Source organism: Notolabrus celidotus, chromosome 21 (assembly GCF_009762535.1).
Source record: "Notolabrus celidotus isolate fNotCel1 chromosome 21, fNotCel1.pri, whole genome shotgun sequence".
Classification (NCBI taxonomy): Eukaryota; Metazoa; Chordata; class Actinopteri; order Labriformes; family Labridae; genus Notolabrus; species Notolabrus celidotus.
Genome location: NC_048292.1, coordinates 8,681,293 through 8,700,312, shown reverse-complemented (window position 1 = coordinate 8,700,312; position 19,020 = coordinate 8,681,293). Strand labels below are relative to the sequence as shown.

General features: G+C 43.3%; 1 protein-coding gene across 2 annotated transcripts in view; it reads right to left on the bottom strand.

The window, feature by feature from the left end:
* The window catches only part of lrrc17 (leucine rich repeat containing 17), a 51,419-nt gene that overhangs the window by 12,843 nt on the left and 19,556 nt on the right, over window positions 1-19,020 (bottom strand). For both annotated transcript variants that reach the window (XM_034674029.1, XM_034674028.1), the window contains exons 2-3: window positions 10,780-11,141; window positions 7,208-7,706 (exon numbers count right to left, since the gene is read on the bottom strand). In XM_034674029.1, coding sequence (XP_034529920.1) covers window positions 7,208-7,706; window positions 10,780-11,052 — 772 coding nt within the window. In that variant the 5' untranslated portion in view covers window positions 11,053-11,141. The remainder of the gene's footprint in view (window positions 1-7,207; window positions 7,707-10,779; window positions 11,142-19,020) is intronic.

Genomic DNA, 19,020 nt, shown 5'->3' with positions numbered 1-19,020 from the left:
TTTCACAATGATTGACAGCTAATGCAACTAATGAAAACATTAGCGCTGCTGGAATGCAGTCAAGTGAAAACAACCAAATGAAAGGACTGCTAACCTTTACTACTATCAGCTTACAGTACAACTATGTGTGGATCCTTGAAAATCAAAAGCACAAAAAACATGTATTGAGTGTCACGCACAACAGCTGTAGTATATTAAGCAACATTCACACATCACGTATCGCTTTCATGGCAGGGCATGATTTAGACGGAGCCAGGATGTGGAGTTATTACCGGGCATAAAGAAAGAGAAGAAGATGTGGAGAGATGAAGGGGAGAATCTGAGAAACCTTACAGTGGGTCAGATAATGAAATGATTCAGAAGTCCTACTGGAAGAAAAAAATTAAAAGTAAGGAAACTATGCAAAACGCATCTTTGAGCATTTACACAACACAGACGCAGCATTGTGTGGTTTTGGCTCCTCAATGCTCTGTGAAAGATTGCTTTCTGCGAATGGCATAAGCTTTCCATTTACAGATGCATTCAATTGCTCGTTTAAAATCTGGGAGCTCCCCTGGTCTCAAACATAGACACAAACCATCTTTCAGTTCTGTGTGCTGACAGCAGATGCTATTTGGGCTTCAGAAGGGTCATAATTTAGTGCTTTGAAGAAGAGAGAGATATGGGGGGGTTGCTCGTAAGTGAGGAAATGAATAAAAGGAAGAGATGAGAGAGCAATGCAGAATGAAGAGCCCACATAAAAGTAACAAAAAGTGATTTGTCTGCAAAAATTCAGGAATTGTCTTCCCTGTCTCTGGTCGCTTTGGAAGCGACCTTGAAACTAAAGTTTTATTGAGCGCAAGAGCAGCTACAGCCTCTATGATAGCAGCCTCATAGTGACGTTTTTACACAGAGAAAGAACCAGATGTGAAAGTGGTAAGATTGAAATAAAGTTGGAAAAGCTTTTAAATTGTTTCAGTCCTGCCTGTTTTCATCATTTCTGCGACTTTTACTTCCCACGCTGACTCAGTGGTAAAACTAAAAACACTGACAGATTTCTCTGCTGGGGGTTTCACTGTCTTTAGAAACTTCCCATAGAACAGAAATCTGCAGAAAGTTAGTGGCTGCATGATTTACATTACAATACAATACAATGGAGATGATGCTGTGTTTGCAGAAACTGGAGAAGCACTGAACATCACAGCAGGCCACACAAGAACACAAACAAACAACAATCCAGCTCACCAAAACTCCACCTCAAACTACCATAACACACTCTTTTATCCAAAGCAACCCCAGCACAAAGCCTAAAGTATGATAACACAAATGAAAAGGGTAAGAAGGCTCCAACAAACTTGGGCTCTGAGAGTTTCGAAGTCATGTGTACCACTTTTGGAGAAAAGGCTTAGTTTGAAAGAGCCAGTACCTTTTCCTTCCTCCATTTGCAGTCTTAATAAAACAAACCTTACTCTGCTTCCTCGGCTTGGTTGCAAGCAAAACACAGACACTAACTTATTCTGGTGCCAAATTTCACTGTACAAGCAAGCATCATTTTGGACCAGAGACTTCAGCCAGCCCAACAAATATACCTTTAACACATGGCACTCCTCCTACATGGCAGTCTATTTCTAAAGATACATCTGACAGAATTTTTAAATCACATATGTGAACTATCAAGGGGCTTCAGCTAACCAGTCAGTAACCCTGGTGAAACTTTGCAGCAAATAAACAGTTACTAACGCTCAAAAAACATGATACTCTGTCGATGTTTAGGGCATGGTTAATTCAAGTCCAGCCTTTCTGTTAAATGAAGTGGTTATTGGGTTTTTGGTGCTAACTTTAGTGGAAAGAAATTTGAAGCTAGCAATTCTCAGAAGTCAAAAAAGGTTGGCCGAAAGCAGCACTTTGTGCTTAATACTTCCATTAATAATAAGAATGCCAAGACAGGGTCTACATCAAGCAGCAACCTCCGGTCTCAAACGATGAAGCCCATGCGGAAGTGTTATAAATGAAGTTAAGGTGTTAACTTAGATTCGGGAGCAGGACCACGCCTAAACCACACCCTCAATCACCTGACAAGCCTTCTTAAACGTAGCCAGCCTACTCCAACTGCTTGTCCGTGATTCTTCAAAGACGGACGGACCGTGCTTCAGGCTTCACCGCTCAGATTTCGGGGCAAAGGAAAAAGCAACAAACTCACCATGGAGCTTCCTCTGTACGGCTCCGGCGTTGATCTTTACGGTTAACCTTCCATGCAGAGTATCCCTCTCTCGGAGACGGGCAGTCACACCACAGCCGGTAGTCGCAGCGGAGCCGCCTGCGCTCCGGTTCAGCATGCCGCGGCCACGTCGTACCCATTCATGCTTCCCGAACAAGGTGTCGCCTTCTCCAAGAGGTGCACAGGCTTCGTCCTCATCGCCAGGGAGAGCCGCGGACCGGAGGCGCCCCAGGCTTCGCCGAAGCAGACCGTACCTGTCCTCTCCACGTCCTTCCCACTGCTCCGTCACCGGTAATCCGTCACGGGGCGATGCGCCCCCTTCCTCGCGACCGGCTCCACGTTCTCCACAGGAGTCCGACCGCTGGAACTGGACCGTCGCTTGCTTGCGACGCTTCCGCAACCTCGAAAGGCGTTCTCCTCCACGGCAATGACGACATGGTCGGATCGTTCCATTCGTACTCTTCATTCATTGACGCCACAGCGTCAAAAACCGAACTTCCCGCGCTTCCTGCTTCCTCACCTGGGCCTACTACCGCCAGCGACGTCAGGCGTGACGTCAGGCCTCAGCCGCTCCCACAGCCTCTACCGGCATCATCGGCTCCCCCTGGTGGGGATCAGGTTGTATCTCCCCCTGTGCCTGCTCCCTCTGTGTCTGACTTCTCTCAGGCTATCACAGCCTTCTTTACATCCCGTGTCCGCAGGCTTCACCAACTCCCCTTGCACATGCATCCTTTCATCCCATCATCCCTTCCTCTACCCTTCCTTCAGCCACCCACAGCAATACGGCTTCTGTTCCCCCTCTTCCCACCATAGCCAGCTCCTCAGCTCCATCAGGAGCCCCTTCACAGTTAAATGGAACTGGCTATCCTCGACCCCCTCTTTTCCTACTGACCTCTCCTTTCACCCCTCCCTCCCCATCCCCACCCCCTCCCTTCCCCAATACCCAAATGTTTTCTTCGCTCTCGCCACAGCGGCACTACCCATCCGGCCAGCTTCTGCTGTTACCTGCATCTCACCTGTCTCACCTACATTACGCCATCTGGAGTGAGATCGGGTTGTGTCGCCCCTGTGCCTGCTCCCTCTGTGTCTGACTTTTCTTGGACTATAACCGTTTCTCTACATCCCTGTGTCCGCAGGCTGCACACAATCTCCTTGTACATACGTCCCCTCATCCCCTCATCCCTTCATCCCCTCGTCTCCTCACCCCCTCATCCCCTCATCCCCTCATCCCCTCGTCTCCTCAACACCTCATCCCCTCGTCTCCTCATCCCCTCGTCTCCTCATCCCCTCATCCCCTCATCTCCTCATCCCCTCATCCCTTCATCCCCTCCTCTTCCCCTCTTTCCGCCGCTCATGGCGATACGGCTTCCGTTTCCCCTCCACTACGCAATCTGCATCGTTCCTGGGGCTCAATCTTCCTCTCCAACCCCCTCACGCAAACTTAGCTTCGGCGGCTGTTTCAGGGGACGTTGGTTCGCTGCCACCTGGCCTCCAGGGCTAACGTCCTTCGATTCCGAATCCCAGTCTCCTTCATCCGCTTTAATGACCTGTTTCTCATCACCATTGCGTCCATATTTTGGGGTCCCGAATGGTTAAGAAAGTCTATACTCATACACTCTGATGACACGGCAGTCGTCGAAATCATCAGCCAGGGCCGTCACACTCTCCAGTCATTATGCCGTTTCTGCGCAGAACCGCATTAATCTCAGCCCACCATCAGTTCATTCTCAGAGCAGATCAGAATCCTGGTTATCTCAACACCATCGCTTATGCACTCTTGTTCTCTTTTCAGAAATTCAGACTTTGGCCCCAGAATCCGATCCGCATCCCATACCAGTCCCATTGTTTTCAGCAACAATATTCAGCTATCTCCACAGCTAGTGAACCTCTCTCATCTCACATGAAGCTTCCTCAACAGCCTCGCTCCAAGCACATTGGGTCCACCTGCAACTTCATATCTCATGCTCACTCCATTCAGATAATCCGGTCAACGACCGTCCAAACCTACCTTGCTGGCATCAACTTCTTCATTAAACTAGTCACCAACCTTCACTGCACTTCCATCTCCCATTCTCACGTAATGATGTTGATTAAAGGTTAAGAAAACAGGACCCTGCAGTCACTTTGAAGCACCTTCCACTCACCTCTGACCTCCTTAGTCTCTGCATTCAGACTCTCCGTTCAGGCTACCTATACTCTATAATCGACTCTACCCCAGATTCCATGTTTTCGCTGGCATATTTTGGTCTCCTCCAATGCTCAGAATTTGCCCCTACCTCGTCTATCCTTAATCATTACCATCATCCCAGGTTATCTTACATCACCGTACACACCTCCAGATTCTCTAATATTCACACTCAGACGCAGTAACACTGATCAACTCGGGATCTCCTTTCCCATCTACCGAACATCTTTCGTTTCAACTAGGGATGACCACAATTAATCGATAATCGATTAATTGATTGTTAAGAAATTACTCAAAAAACACATTTTGTTATCAATTTTACGTCACGTGGAACAAACATCATGTGGTCTCATATTACGCTCATCTATCAGGGAGGTGTTTTAAGTTTAAAGCATGTTTCGATGTGAATCAGCTGTTAAAGGTGTTGCGCACAGCGGAGACGCTCAGCTGGCGGCTGCGGCTGTGCGTCAGGTCTCCACGTGCGCTTTTTAAAAGAGGATCAATACAAAACTGCTGTCAACAGCAACACAAACACAAAGGTTGATAACTTTTAAACAGGATATTTCCCACCTTTGGATACAAAGGCAACAGACAGGTGGGAAATTCAGGTACGCTATGTTTACAGAGCAGCAACATCAGAGCCGTCTGAGCTTTTCTCCAGCGGGACTGATTATGACCCGGTTAGGCTCCTGGCTGACACCTGACCGAATAAACATGTTTATTTTTCTCAATAAGAACGAGTAGACCGCAAACTGGACACTGTGAGTCTGAAGTACTTTTCTGTTAGTATTATGAGCCTTCACTTTATAAGACTATGTCCGCGGAGAATATTTGAATGAGCCTGATCGTTGATATTCTGCGCGTCAAACATGTGCCCGTATTCAATCCCGTCAGTTATATGCATTTTGTTGCTGTAGAAAATACAATTTAGGGGAAAACAACCTATTTGGCATTGTTTTTGACGTAAGAATAATAATGTTTTATCAATTCATCGATAATTGATCGTTAACATTTCCAAAAATCGATAACGGAAAATACTTAAAATGTACATCCCTAGTTTCAACTCTAATCTTAGCCCGTACGAACCACTTACTAAATACATCAGCTCTCGGTATGTCGCTATTGCATCTCCTCACGACCCACTCTTCATCACTGAAACCTGAACAAAAGTGGCCTAACCTCCAAGCACTGTCCTGCCCTTTCATTCCGCATTGCTGCAGTGTCCACAGCAGCCTGGTCAGGCAACTCAGACATAGCCATACAGATCCTAGGGCTTCGGTAATCTCAAACATATCACTCATTCATCCGCAACAGTCTCAACGATCGTGTCAAGCTCACGCTCAACTGAGCTCCATCTAATTCAACTCTTTTGGGGGTCAAGATCAGCTCCGGCAGGATAACGCTGAGACGGAACCCCCATCCTGAGTCTCCTTCTGCTGGGCACACCACGCACAACTAATTCATTAAATGTTCAACTTATATCCTTGTGTGGCGTGGTCCTTGCTAGTGAAATGAAGTTAAGGTGTTAACTTAGATTCGGGAGCAGGACCACGCCTAAACCACACCCTCAATCACCTGACAAGCCTTCTTAAACGTAGCCAGCCTACTCCAACTGCTTGTCCGTGATTCTTCAACCCACCCTCCCTCACCTTACTCTACTGCACTTAACCTATTTTCTTGTCCTCTCCTACTCATCTCGTGCTCGCTCCTTCTATGCCCTGTCTACTTCCAGGTACAACCTGGGTCAAGATCAGCTCCGGCAGGATAACGCTGAGACGGAACCCCCATCCTGAGTCTCCTTCTGCTGGGCACACCACGCACAACTAATTCATTAAATGTTCAACTTATATCCTTGTGTGGCGTGGTCCTTGCTAGTGAAACTGCAATTCAACGAGAATCCGCTTGAGGCTGGCTGCAGAAACACCGGAAACCACATAGACACCAATTCAAAAAAAGAAGATCTTTACAGCAGATATAAACATGTTTACAACCTGGCTCAAAAAACCGCTTGACTACAGTAGCTAATCTCTCTATCAGCACACATTGTACGGGGGGTGAATTTCTTTCTAACACGACGGTTCAGAATATATTAAGATTACGAGTTTTTGCCCAAATAAGGACATGACTGACTTGACTCCCTAACAGGAACACATAGCTGTTGGCTAGGAGGCTCAAACTCCGCCCCTTTACGTCACACTCTGCCTGGTTGAGTTCCGCATTTCCAATATGGCTGCCGCCGTCCATTGGCTTCAAAACAGCACTCAGAAACAGATGGGTGACGTCACGGATACTACGTCCATATTTTATACAGTCTCTGGTCTACATCTATGCTAGCAACTCTGTGAGAATATATCTTAGCTCAGCATCTTAACATACAGTACGTTGGCAGCTAACTTTGCTAACTCTGGAGCTAAATTTAGCATTTTAACTCCCAGTAAAAAGGCTCAAGACCTTAGCATGTTCAAAATGGTAACAACTTAGTTTAGCATGGTAGAATGCTAACCTTTGTTAGTAAGTAACATGACATACAGCTGTGGCTGATGGGGATTACTCTACTTTTGTAGTTTTTATCCTGAGGAAATGGGTTGGTGACCGAGTTTCATAGAAAGGATATACTGATGAGTGTGGTGAACATACCAGCTATTAAGCATGAGACTGCTTTGAATTAACTGTTCTTGAAGGCCTCATGTGTGGACCATGTGTGCATTGTTAGTTATCCTGACATCATCAAAAACATGATCCTTCAGAATAAACTTTTCATTTCAGTACATTAAATTTTAACATCACTTAAGATAGTGAAGTTACACTGGTTTTAAGAGACTCACCTTTGTTGCTACAGTCCAGCAGAGGTTTAGGAAACAAGTAGGTATGACACATGGATGTGGCCTCTTGCTTCAGTTTGATTGGGGGAGGCTTCTGTCGCCCCCCTCCTCCACCCCCTGGCCTGGTGTCCACCTGGTTGTCACTCGCACACAATGATTCCACACTCAGCTTCCTCAGCTTCTGGCCCCTCAGCGATAGGGGCACCGCACACTTGGCAAAGTTACCCAGGTTGCGGTTGCTTGGCACTTGCAGGGTCCTGACTAGGCTGTCCAACGAGCAGTCGCAGTTCCAGGGGTTGTCATAGATCCGGAGGTAGGTTAGGCGGGGCAGAGGGAGCAGAAGCTCCTCAGAGGCTGTTTTCAGTCCGTTGTGTTGGAGCAGCAGGGTGGTGAGCTGGGAGAGGCCGCTGAATGCTCCGTCCTCCACCATGGAGATGTGGTTCTGCTGGAGGTCCAGGCTCTTCAGCATGGTGAACTGGGAAAACATGTTGTCCCTCAAAACCTAAAAGGGGAAATATTAACTGTTAGTTTTTGTGTAACTGATGTCAATAGATATTTCTTGATGTGAGTCTAGACTACATTGTCAATATTAAACATTTAGATCACTAAACTTAAGTGTTTGTAGATGTTGAGAACTTTTGCTTTAAAAAGATATATGTAATTAAGGTAGAAGAACTCTGCTAGCACCGCACTGTTGTTATCATAAGATCATTTCCTGAAACAGGATGGTTTTGGGGAGCGGATAACATTTTTCACATGCAGTTTGATTCATACTCTCGAATACTCAACTCAGTTTTAGGCTGTACTAGAGGCTGATACAGATACTGCTATCGCTATCAAAACAACTCCACTGAAATTTACAAGAAACCATGACTTTCAACATGACTGAACTCCAAAAATAACTCCAGTGAGTACAGAACGTCTTTGGTCAACTGATTCCTTTACCATTTATAGAAACTTCTTGTGATCCAGTTTATTCATCCTAAAATAGAGAGTGCCAAAAACCTTAGTTTTCTTCTGACTATGGGCCGTCTGTGCAGCATCAACATACTAAGTCCTTTCGCCAAATTACCTGCTGACAATTTCAAGACATTAAAGTTACACTGGAGGAGGGGGAAGAGAAGGGGCTGTCATGGCAAAAGGCTCTGACCCAGTGGGCTAATGGATCCAGGGCCTCCTGCTGGGACTCAAGACTAACCCCCCCAGAAACAATGGTGTCGTATCGAAGTTTAAGGGATTACCTCATCCTTAGTTGCTCATTCCATGCAAATTACTTCAGCTGATACCATTCATTCAAAGTCTGGCATTAGTCATAATGTAATGCTTCCACATTGATTATCTAATTTGAGCCTCTAGTAGCTGCACTTCGGCACCATTCATTTCAATTTCAGCCAATTTATATTTATTTGTACAAACAACTGCAAGCTTAATGCTGTAAGTGGTAATTCTGGATGCACATTGTTAACTGTTGCATATGATTTCCAATCTCATTTAAGGGATACAAAACACATGCTTGATAAATATAACAACAGAAAAATGATTGCAATAGAGACCTCTATAGTGACTGACTCTGGGCGAGTGATTACAAGATGCCAAGGGACAGTTACATCTATAAATGCAAGTTAAGAGCACAACAATAGAAATCAACAAACTGGCAACTAAGGCAAGCTATACAGAGTATAAACAGTGAGCTATCATCAGTGATGTCATCAGCCTGTCCACTTACTCATGCAGACTATTTTCTCCTGCATTTGTCACTGGTTCAGCCAGTCTACATCCAGACTGTTTACTTCCTGTCTGGAAAAAATATGCTCCACAGGTGACAATGTTGGCAAATCTCACTCTGTTGTCACTTTGCTCTATGTCTCCAGAGATGTATTCACACATGCACAAAACTCTTGCAAACTTCCAGAGATTTTTTGGGTGGGCTGCATGTGTGAACTCTAGCCAAAACCCACTGAGTTTGACCAGAATAAGTCCTGCTAACCCTAAAAGTAAAATTTCTTCAAGAAGTTGGTTTGAGACAATGTGGGAACAGAGTAGGTAAAATTCAAAGCAACTGATGTTTCTTTGAAGAAGGATATTTTTAAAGACAAGAACAGCAGAAATGTCTGCACATCTGTCTGTTTACCACATGATGAGGGGAAAAAACAGATAGCTACACTATGATGACAGCTTTTGCATATATATCAATGATACATGTGATACAAAGACTCATCACCCCAATACCATCCCCTTCATCCAACAGAGAAAACTTCTTGGGTGCATGTGAAAGCGGTTCTGGTCTGCATATCCATTGGCACGGCAATCAGCAGTGTTGGATACACCTGGGCCTGTTGCGCCATGTGCATATAAGCACGAGCAGCAACAGCAGTCAGTCTTGACCAAACCTCTTCTCACCACACCCCACCTGTTGCTTCTTGTTTCCTTTTTCTATATTTGATCTTCCTACTCAGCTGGAGCGAGTGAATCAGTTTGTTTTGATTATTTCATTGAAATTAAATTAAGTTTTTACTCATGTGTCTCCCATTTGTCTCATTTATCCCATAGCTGGGCTGTGATAACACCAATCTCCACATTTGGGAATAGACAATTCAACTTCCTTTATATAACTTGAAAGCTGTAAGACTTATCTCAGTGGAAGATTTACTTTAATGGCTCACAGGTGTGGTCACTTGATTAAACATATGGCAATGACATCCCAGTCGGAAATGTTTTAATCCAGTCAGGTGAAAGAGGTGCATGTCTGTTCATGTTCTGAAAGTTTCACTTACGTATGCGTACAAGCTAATCCTAAACCTTGTACCTTGTGAGCAGGTGTACAGCAATTTTTGAAGCTTTTTGGCTGGAAACAATCTGCCTGCTGAGTCTCCAAAAAGAGTTTGACAGCAGAACCAAAACAGGTGTGCAGGAAAAACCTTGAAGCACGTTGAGGAGCTGAGGCAAACTGTAGATTTTGCATGATATTTCTGTTAGACAAATGAGTACTTCTAATATAAAGTATCAGTTGTGAATATAAAAATATAGGTATAGCAACTTTAAGTGAAGGTTGCAGCACACACTTTAAGGACTCATGCAATATATTTAACCATCTCCCAATTCAAAAGTCTTGCTGAATCCATCAAACCTAAAAATAAAACCCTCTGATGTTCATTCTTTCCCTCACCACTCATTCATTCAACGACCCATCTCTTTGAACTTCAATGGGGCAAAAATCAAGTTTAATTATAGCCATTTTTCACCGGTTTAATCAGTGTTTGAATCTCATTAGTCTGCTTTTATTATTACCTTGCTGGCAAGGCATTTTGTTTTGTTCCTCTCAACACCTGTGACACACACATCCTGTGGGCTGGCTCCGACATGCAAAAACGTATACACACATAGCAGAAAAATGTGTCTTTGATCTGGCTCCAAATAAATGGTGCACAGATGCTCATCATATCAACAAGCTGGCGGGGTTTAGGGTTAAAGTAAGAAGCTTGAGGTACTAAATCACAGGAAATTGATGCATTTGTTGAACAAAACTGCACAAGACGATTTCAGAAATGTAAATTATTGTTACATTTGTCTCATACCTGGATCTTATTTCTTGCCAGCAGCAGATGCTGAATATCTTTGGGCCAGTCCTGCATCACGCTGGTCAGCTGCCTGTCCTGACAATCCAGGTACTTCTCTCCAGCCTCCACATATTCCTTACACTCCTGAGTCTGCCGTCTCATAACCCCGGCCCTACCTCTGCCCCGTACACGGCCCCCAGCGCCCCTCTCCGCAGCCCCAGACCGAGGGCCTCTCCGGGGCTCGGCTGACTGGAGGAGCAGCAAGAGGAGGAGGGTGGTGAGGAGACGCATGATGGGAGAGGAGAGGCCTCTCGGTAATCAGGTCAACCTTGGCAGGCGGTTGACAGAAGTTGTGACGGGACACAGCAGGCCGGTCACAGCTGTGTGTACAAAGAGAAAAACAGAGTAGAAAAAGGAAGACGTTAATTTCCACATAAATCGTCTCACAATAAAGCCTTTGGAATGTAGTTGGTGCTTTATCTCGTCAGACATTTAATGATAACACTACAAGTTATATCACCATACCAGTTATTCATCTAGACTCCTGCCTGACATAAAATTGGTTCATATAAATATAACTGGGCCAAACAAAGATTTAAATTAAGTAATTCTTTATTTCTGTTACTGACCATGCAACCTTGAGACCTATCAATATGTCTATGAAATAAATGGTCAACTATTCAGGGATTCCAGGGTAGCTAGCAGTTAAATTAGCAACTTAGCAACTTACAAAGGGTAAAGATCAAAAGCAAAGTGAAATCACCCCCTGATATGTCCAAAGAGCGCTTTGTTATTAATTTTTATGTGACTGAAGTAAACACCATAATTTTGTTTTTCTTTCTATCACCTGGAGTAGATTGTTTACAGTGAAACTGAGACTCATCAGAGAGAGATGTACACAGTTACATAAACTCTTTTCTCTGGCGTATTTCAGTGGAATGACCAGAGAAAAAAAACAATTTACTGGTGATTTACTTGCAAATAACTGGTCTTCAGTTTGCCAAGATGAGAGACTCATGATGCAGATTTGTAAAAAGAAGTAACTGTGAACAGCATTTTCATCAAATATCCAGATTGCATTCTGCCTGCTTTTGCTCTCCTTACAAAATATAATTTACTTGAATACAAACGGGGTTGATACATGATTGGTCAATAGTGTTTCGATGACAAACGGGTGACAAACAAACCAGAAAAGTTCTCATACAAAGTTCTGTCCTTCCTATACAGAGTCTACATCGTCTCCATTATATGTAGATTCTGTGAGTAGAGTTAACTGAACATGTAGATCTATAGTAGACAATACTTTCAGCATTGTCTGCAGCACATTTACACAGTATCACAACTCAACAGATCAAAGTAGTCTACAATGTTGAGCGCATCATTACAACTTGTCTGCTGCCTTTAGAGTACCGTTGCATAGTCAGTATTAGTCATTAAACTGGTATTGGTCACCAAAACACTGAATATGGAGCTCTGTTGTGACCATCTTTACTTGCTCAAGATTTGATGCCTTTGACAGAAAACAGAAAGAGTTTGGCACTCAAAGGTACAAGTTCTCTTTATACCAAGTGTAGATACATTTCTGCAGATCTAGTTTTTAAAGGTGTACCTTCCTCAAACACTAACATAATGCTTTTTTAGACAATCATGCAGTCTCTAAAGGCCAAATTCCACCAGATCCATCTCCGGTCCATCTCCGATCCGTCACGGCACCAGATCTGGTTTCTATTCTAGTCAATCTGTTAACCCTCACTGAATCAGCTCTGTTGCGTTCTGGCTGGGTCTCTGATCTGGCAGGTAGGAAAGCAAAAGATCAGATACACAAGACTTCTATTTTTGCCAGATGCCAGAGCACGACGCATCAATTCAGCACAGAGCAGATGGAGCGGGACAGGAAGTCAGGCATCACAACAAAATTAAAGCATCCGGTTAATTTCTTAGAACAAAACAGTCTTTGTTATCGTTAAATCGTTTTTAACTTAACTATGACAACAAAATGTCATTTAAAGCGGAGGCAGGCCTGGAGTCAACAGGTCAGAGGTTTTCAGAGGCTGATAAAGACAACATGGATGAGGAGAGGAGGAGGAGAATCCCTGATTCAGTCACAGTCACTCAGTCACATGACTCCAGCTGTCTGGCGGTCCTGCTCCGTGCTGCATTCTGAAAACGCAACCGGTGGGTGGAGAGAGCACGGAACCGGACCTCAGTGGATCGGAGACTGACCGGACATGGATCTGGTGGAAGTCCCGTGTAAGATAGCTGTGGGTTGCTTATCATCACTGTCTGGCAAAAACCTTGTATCTCCAATACCACTACTTTGCAGGAAGTACAAAACACTTTGAATCTTGTGCAATGTTTTGTTATGTGATAAATAAACACAAGCTTTTAAAAAATAATTATACTACGTTAAATTTTAGAGCTGGAGATAGGAGGTTTCTGCCCAACAGTGACTTTGGGTACCCAACTTTTGCGAACAAGTTAGCCACTAGCTAGCCTGCAAATGATGGCGCTGAGGTAGAGTACCATGATGTTACCAGCTACATCAGTAAGGGGTTTAAGGAAGAGCTCAAGTGTATCAATATGCTTATAAGAGATTTATGTGTTCTTTTATCGATTTGTCCGGAGGCATGATGCACATATAAAAACAAAAGACACTAAATCAATGACTGGCAAAAAGAAGTGGAGAGATTTGTAGTTTAAGACCAGGACTAATTACAGACCAAAATGAAAAGAGCTACATAATTTCTTCCAACAGTAAATCAACATGTACAGGGATTTATTATGGTCACATTACAGGGACACGTGGACATCAATGGTTAGAGTGCACATGCTGAAAAAATTAGTGGGGATGCAGAGCAAGAGGAAAGTGGGTAGAGGAAACCGGAAAAAGGGGTTGGAAGGGAAAGAAAGGGCGACATTTGTTACGTGTTAACATGTTTTGTGTTAAATGTGGTGGTTGTAAAGTGCTGTTTTCTCTCAGGGAAACCCCATGCATGCATCCTCAACTAAACAAGCCTGGAGGGTAATCACTCTTTCTCTTTCCTTTTGTATCTCCCTAATTGGCTTAGTTTAGAAGATTCTTAGAGTTTGCACCTCTTTTTTTCTTTCTGTTTCTTGATCCCTATGTTCTCTGTTTGCATTTTAATTACAAAGAAACATGCTAAGGTCTTAGATCAGTTTGTGCTTTATCTGCATAAGTCTTACTGCTCTGAGTTCTTGGTCAAATGACAAACTACTGTTTAAAAATGTCTTCTACTCTCTATTTTTCACTGCCTCAATATCTTGCCATTTGTACTGCCAAACTGTGAATCTATCGTCTGCCATGAATATGAAAACTTCATGTCTGGAGACGATCATTTTAATAGCCAAATAATAACGATCATTAAAGCCTTTTTTGCCACTTGTTTTGGATTCCCTGTCTGTTGAAGAAGTCAAATGAAGTGTGGATCAATGTGCACGTTTTCTGGTTTTTAATGTGAGTCATGGTTCCCTTGTGTGATTAGAGGCAAAATGGCAAGGCCCATAGGTCTGCCAAGATACTGTGCGCACGCACACACACACACACACACACACTCTGACTCAGTCCAACTGTACCAAACCGCAGCCCCCCATCACAGTGTCCCAGTGTCTCCCACAGTGGAACAAGCCCGTTAATGCACATGGGGTCTTTCCATTGTGAATCACAGACTGGGCATGTTAGCTTGCTACAGACAGAAACAGCTGAGAATGTATCAAGAGACCATCTTTCCAGCCCATTTAGCACTTTTCAACTGTCTGACTATCAATCGTCTCAAATGAAGCAAACATGGCAGCACCATTTCCCTCACTGCAGTCGCCTCTTGCAATAACACACTCCTTGCAGGCTGAGGTTAACAGACACTGAATGGATCCGCTCTTCTAAGTCATCAGCTGTCACTTCCTGTATGCAGACCCCTTATAGATTTCTGTGTGTTCAGGTGTTTTGGTACTGTACATCTTGAACCATGTTCTTGTGTCTGCGTTACATGATAGTGCAGCTGATAAAAGACATGTTTCAACACAAGGCCAGACTTGTGCCACTACAAACGCCAGACGAGACTATAATTAGGTGGAAAGCATTGAAGGGGATCTTGAGTGGACCCAGACATCCTCAGATCCTCTGTATAACAGCTTTCAGGTGAAGTCATTTGGTCTGCTCCAGGTTGTTTATATACAGCACTGCGATCAAGCTGTACCAACGATCATGTGCAGCCAAGTGCGCAGCGTGGCACTAACACTGCAATATTTGTTCACTCAGCTGGGTGAAATCATACACTCCAGTACAGTGTAGCCACATCTTCAAATTATAAGCATTATGATAGAGATGTTTCAAACTTCCAGAAAAACCCATGTCATGCATAGATACTGCAAATGTATGTGCCGAACAAATGTGTTCACAGAATCTCTTTGCAAATGAAGCACTTGCTGAATTTTAAAACATAGTTTAAGTCCTGCACTGTTTAAGCCCTATATCCATGTTTGCTAGCTTGTTTTTCTACTCCGTCTCTGACCTTGCTAGTACAATTAGCTGAAAAGCATAAAAAATGGCAGGATTCCAATTAACTGAAACTATATATTTAAAAAAAATAAACGCCAATATGACATTCTCTCTCCACTGCCCTCTGTTATTAATTAACTGTCCTCAAACCATTTGGACCTGTGCTTGTGCTACTGCTCAGATCATTTCCACTTCACAGCTGTTCAGGGAGAAGAGGCCGGACTTTCTTAGAAAAGTATAGCTGCGGTCAGACTGCAGCATCCAAGACGCATTCCAACTGTGACCATGACAAGCCCACTCATGCAAAGCCCATCCCTGTGGTTCACCTCATGCCCATACCAGCCTGAATTAGCCCTTCCAGGCTAGTTTTACTCCCCACCCCAGCTCCCTCTGGTCAGTCCATGTTTACTCAAAGAATCTGACTCCCTCACTCTGTACACATCCATCAGAGAGCCCTCAGGGTTACTGCAAGTGTCTTTCCCAAGAGAGTTGCTCCTCAGCATTCATTCTTTAAGGTTTTTCTTGCTGCCACTTTATTTTGTAAAGGTTTTATCTCATATGATAAAATGATTGAACATTTTCTATTTAAATGGTTGTGGTAAACATAGTTCACACATTCTCTAGTGTTGTTTGAGACCAATGCTATGGAAGAGACCATCTGTAGATGTATGCTAAAGAGCTTGATAATCCTGTGGCTGTTGCTTTCACTCTTTTGTCTGATGAGCCCAACATTTGAAACCAAGAGGCAACCTCTGGTCTAAAAATATGAGTCCAATGTGGAAGTGCTAAAAACTGCAGTTCATCGAGGATCCGCTTGAAGCTGGCTCTGGAAGTACTGGAAGTCACATACACATGAATGGGAAAAAGACGATCTTTACAGCAGAAATAAACATGTTTACAGCCTGGTACAAAAGATGAGTGTAGTCTGGATAGCTCATTTCTCGATCGGCTCACACTGTGAGGGGGTTGAATTTTTTTCTAACGCGACAATTTCGAAGATATTGAGATTACAAGTCTTCTAATGAGAGGCACAGCTGACTGCAGGAACACTGCAGCTGTTGGCTAGGAGGCTCAAACTCCACCTCTTTACGTCACACTGTCGCCACAGCAGCAATATTGGCCTCAAAACAGCTCTTCAGAAACAGATGGGTGACGTCACGGATAATACGTCCATATTTTATACAGTCTATGTTTGAAACGCATGTTAACTTTGGCATTGCAACCAAGTTAGCATGCAAACTTAATCACATAGCTTAAAGTGCAAGGCACTCTACCTATGAGGGCTGTTGATAAAATTATATTGTGTTCACATGAAGGTAAATATGGTTAACATACATCTAGCATTAGCAATAAGAATTAATCCGTACCTTTTCTCCTATTTATCAAATGGTACTACACTAACACAGTAACTGAAGGGGATTATCATGTTGAACATTACCAGCTTAACATAATTCATGCTTGTTAGCATACGCTATCAGTTGGCTACATAGTAATCTGCACTTTGTATGTTATTATAAGAACAGAGTATGAGAAGTGAAACACATCTTAAGGAGATGGGATATTAACATCAATCACCCTTGTTAGCATTGGCTTTGATAACATATTAGCTTTTAGCGACAACACTGCCCAACAAAACAACCTCACACAGAAACTCACACAGAAACTAACAGGGCTATGATTTTCAGTACATTTACAAATAGCACGTAGCCTCTTAGTCAAACTTCTATTTACTAGGTAAAGTTCTCAAACTCTTAGTGAGATATGCCACCAAAAGACAACTGGGGGTTTTCCATTGTCTGAAATCCAAACGAAAAAAGACTCCTTGATGGAAAAGTCAGTAACCTTTGTGTCAGCCTTTTTCTTGACTTCAGCAATTTATGTAGTGTTGTATTTGGCTGACAGTTTTATCACTTTTTCAGTTCATAGAAAGCCTTGCAGGAGTGCATGAAGGCCTCTGGGCTACTCTATTAACAGTGCGTTGTCAGTTTGTTAAATTAGGTGCTAATCATTAGATATTTTTAGTTTGTTACATTTCTGGCTAAGTTTTCAATACTTTCACATTCAAACACATTAGGTAGATTTTACTGGGAGACCACAACCAGGCAGGACTGCCAGTAAAGGCTTCATATGAATGTACTGGTAAAAGTGAAAGTACCATTATGTCATCAGCTGTGTTAGGGATTCAGTTACAAACTGGCACCGAGAAGACTCTTGAAGATTTTTCCATTCGCTCAGCTGTTTCAGACAATGACACAGTATTGGGTAATTGCATTAAATCTTTCAAATGGCTTCATAACACTTAAACAATTTACTGTGCCAGTCTTTTGGACGACTAAGAGACAACAAATCCTCTGTGCAAGTGTGCTTTCAATGAAAACAAACCACTTGATAAATGCTTAAGTCTGCTGTGTTTGTTTCTCTGGGTGGAATTTCATTTGGGGGCGACAGTGTGCAGGGAGTGTGGACTTAAACCCATTTCCAGCTGAACATTAGCATGAGTTTCCTTGTTGTACCAGCTTGAAGGAGCCTTTTTGGGAGCTAAAGCAACAGAACTCCTTTCTTTGAGCTGTATGTTTACAAGAAATGCTTTTAGTTTGAGTAGTATATGTTGAATATTGGGTTTCTTCATGGACAGTAGTACACATAGTGCAGGGCAGTGTTGCCTAGCAAAGTGGAAAGTGTAACTTAACCAGGTGGTTGGCTGGACTTCAGTGGTCACATTAGCCAGGGCAAAAGGAAGTTGCATTGCTTGGCCAAAGGAGTGAAAGTCAAAGTGCAACTGAGTGTGAATGAACTCACCTGACACGTTCACAAGTCGACACATTAAAAGTTATTTCTGACAGTTTTTTATGGAGATCAACACAGAAAGACCTGTATAGCAATTGCACCCCCAAACTGTAACAAACATTAATACCCAAAAGAGGCCAAAGTCGACACATGCTGTCTGTGTCTGTGTATGTTTTCTGTACCATCTGCCGGCTCAGATGGGTCATTTGGTCTCAGCAGACCTAAGTAGCCACAGACAGGTTGGCTTCTAAGACCTTAACAATCCACCTACACCAGGAAGAGGGGGTGGGAAAGGAAACACTGACTGACAATAAGAGAAATACAGATGGAGGCAGCACACGTGTTTGAAAACCACATCCAAACAATGCATCACACTGAGAAGAAAAGTCCTTACATGATTCAAGTCTGAAACTGGACCAGCATAGGACATAAAACAGAATGATGTGTCAGCTTAAGGGAAAATTCCCCTGGCAATGGGACTTTTTTATTTAAGTATTTTTTGGGGGGTTCAGGTAACAGTTCCTGTATTCTTTCAAGCCAGAAACTGAGTGGAAGGTTTTGTAACTCGCAACAATCTGGGGAAACGGCCAACAGTTCTCGTAAACAATACAGTAAACCTTCTTGGATTACATTAGTGGGTCAAAATACACAATCCATTTTGGCTTTGTCTAGATGCCAGTCATAAAAATTAATGTTTCTTTCTAATGTTATGACTGGTCACGATATGAAACCTAAACTGCCTGAGACTTCCCCCTGTTTTTTCCCATGACTGAAGGGACATTACTTAATCAGGGTGAAACACGTGTTCTAGGCTCCAAGCTGCACTGATTAATATTTCTAAACCATGGATTAAATGATTATGTAAATGAAGATGAAGAAGTTGTAGTGCCTAATGAACTGAAGATTCTGAGTTTGTCTGCCTAGGTTGGAAACCATGGAGAACATGGCCGGTCTCC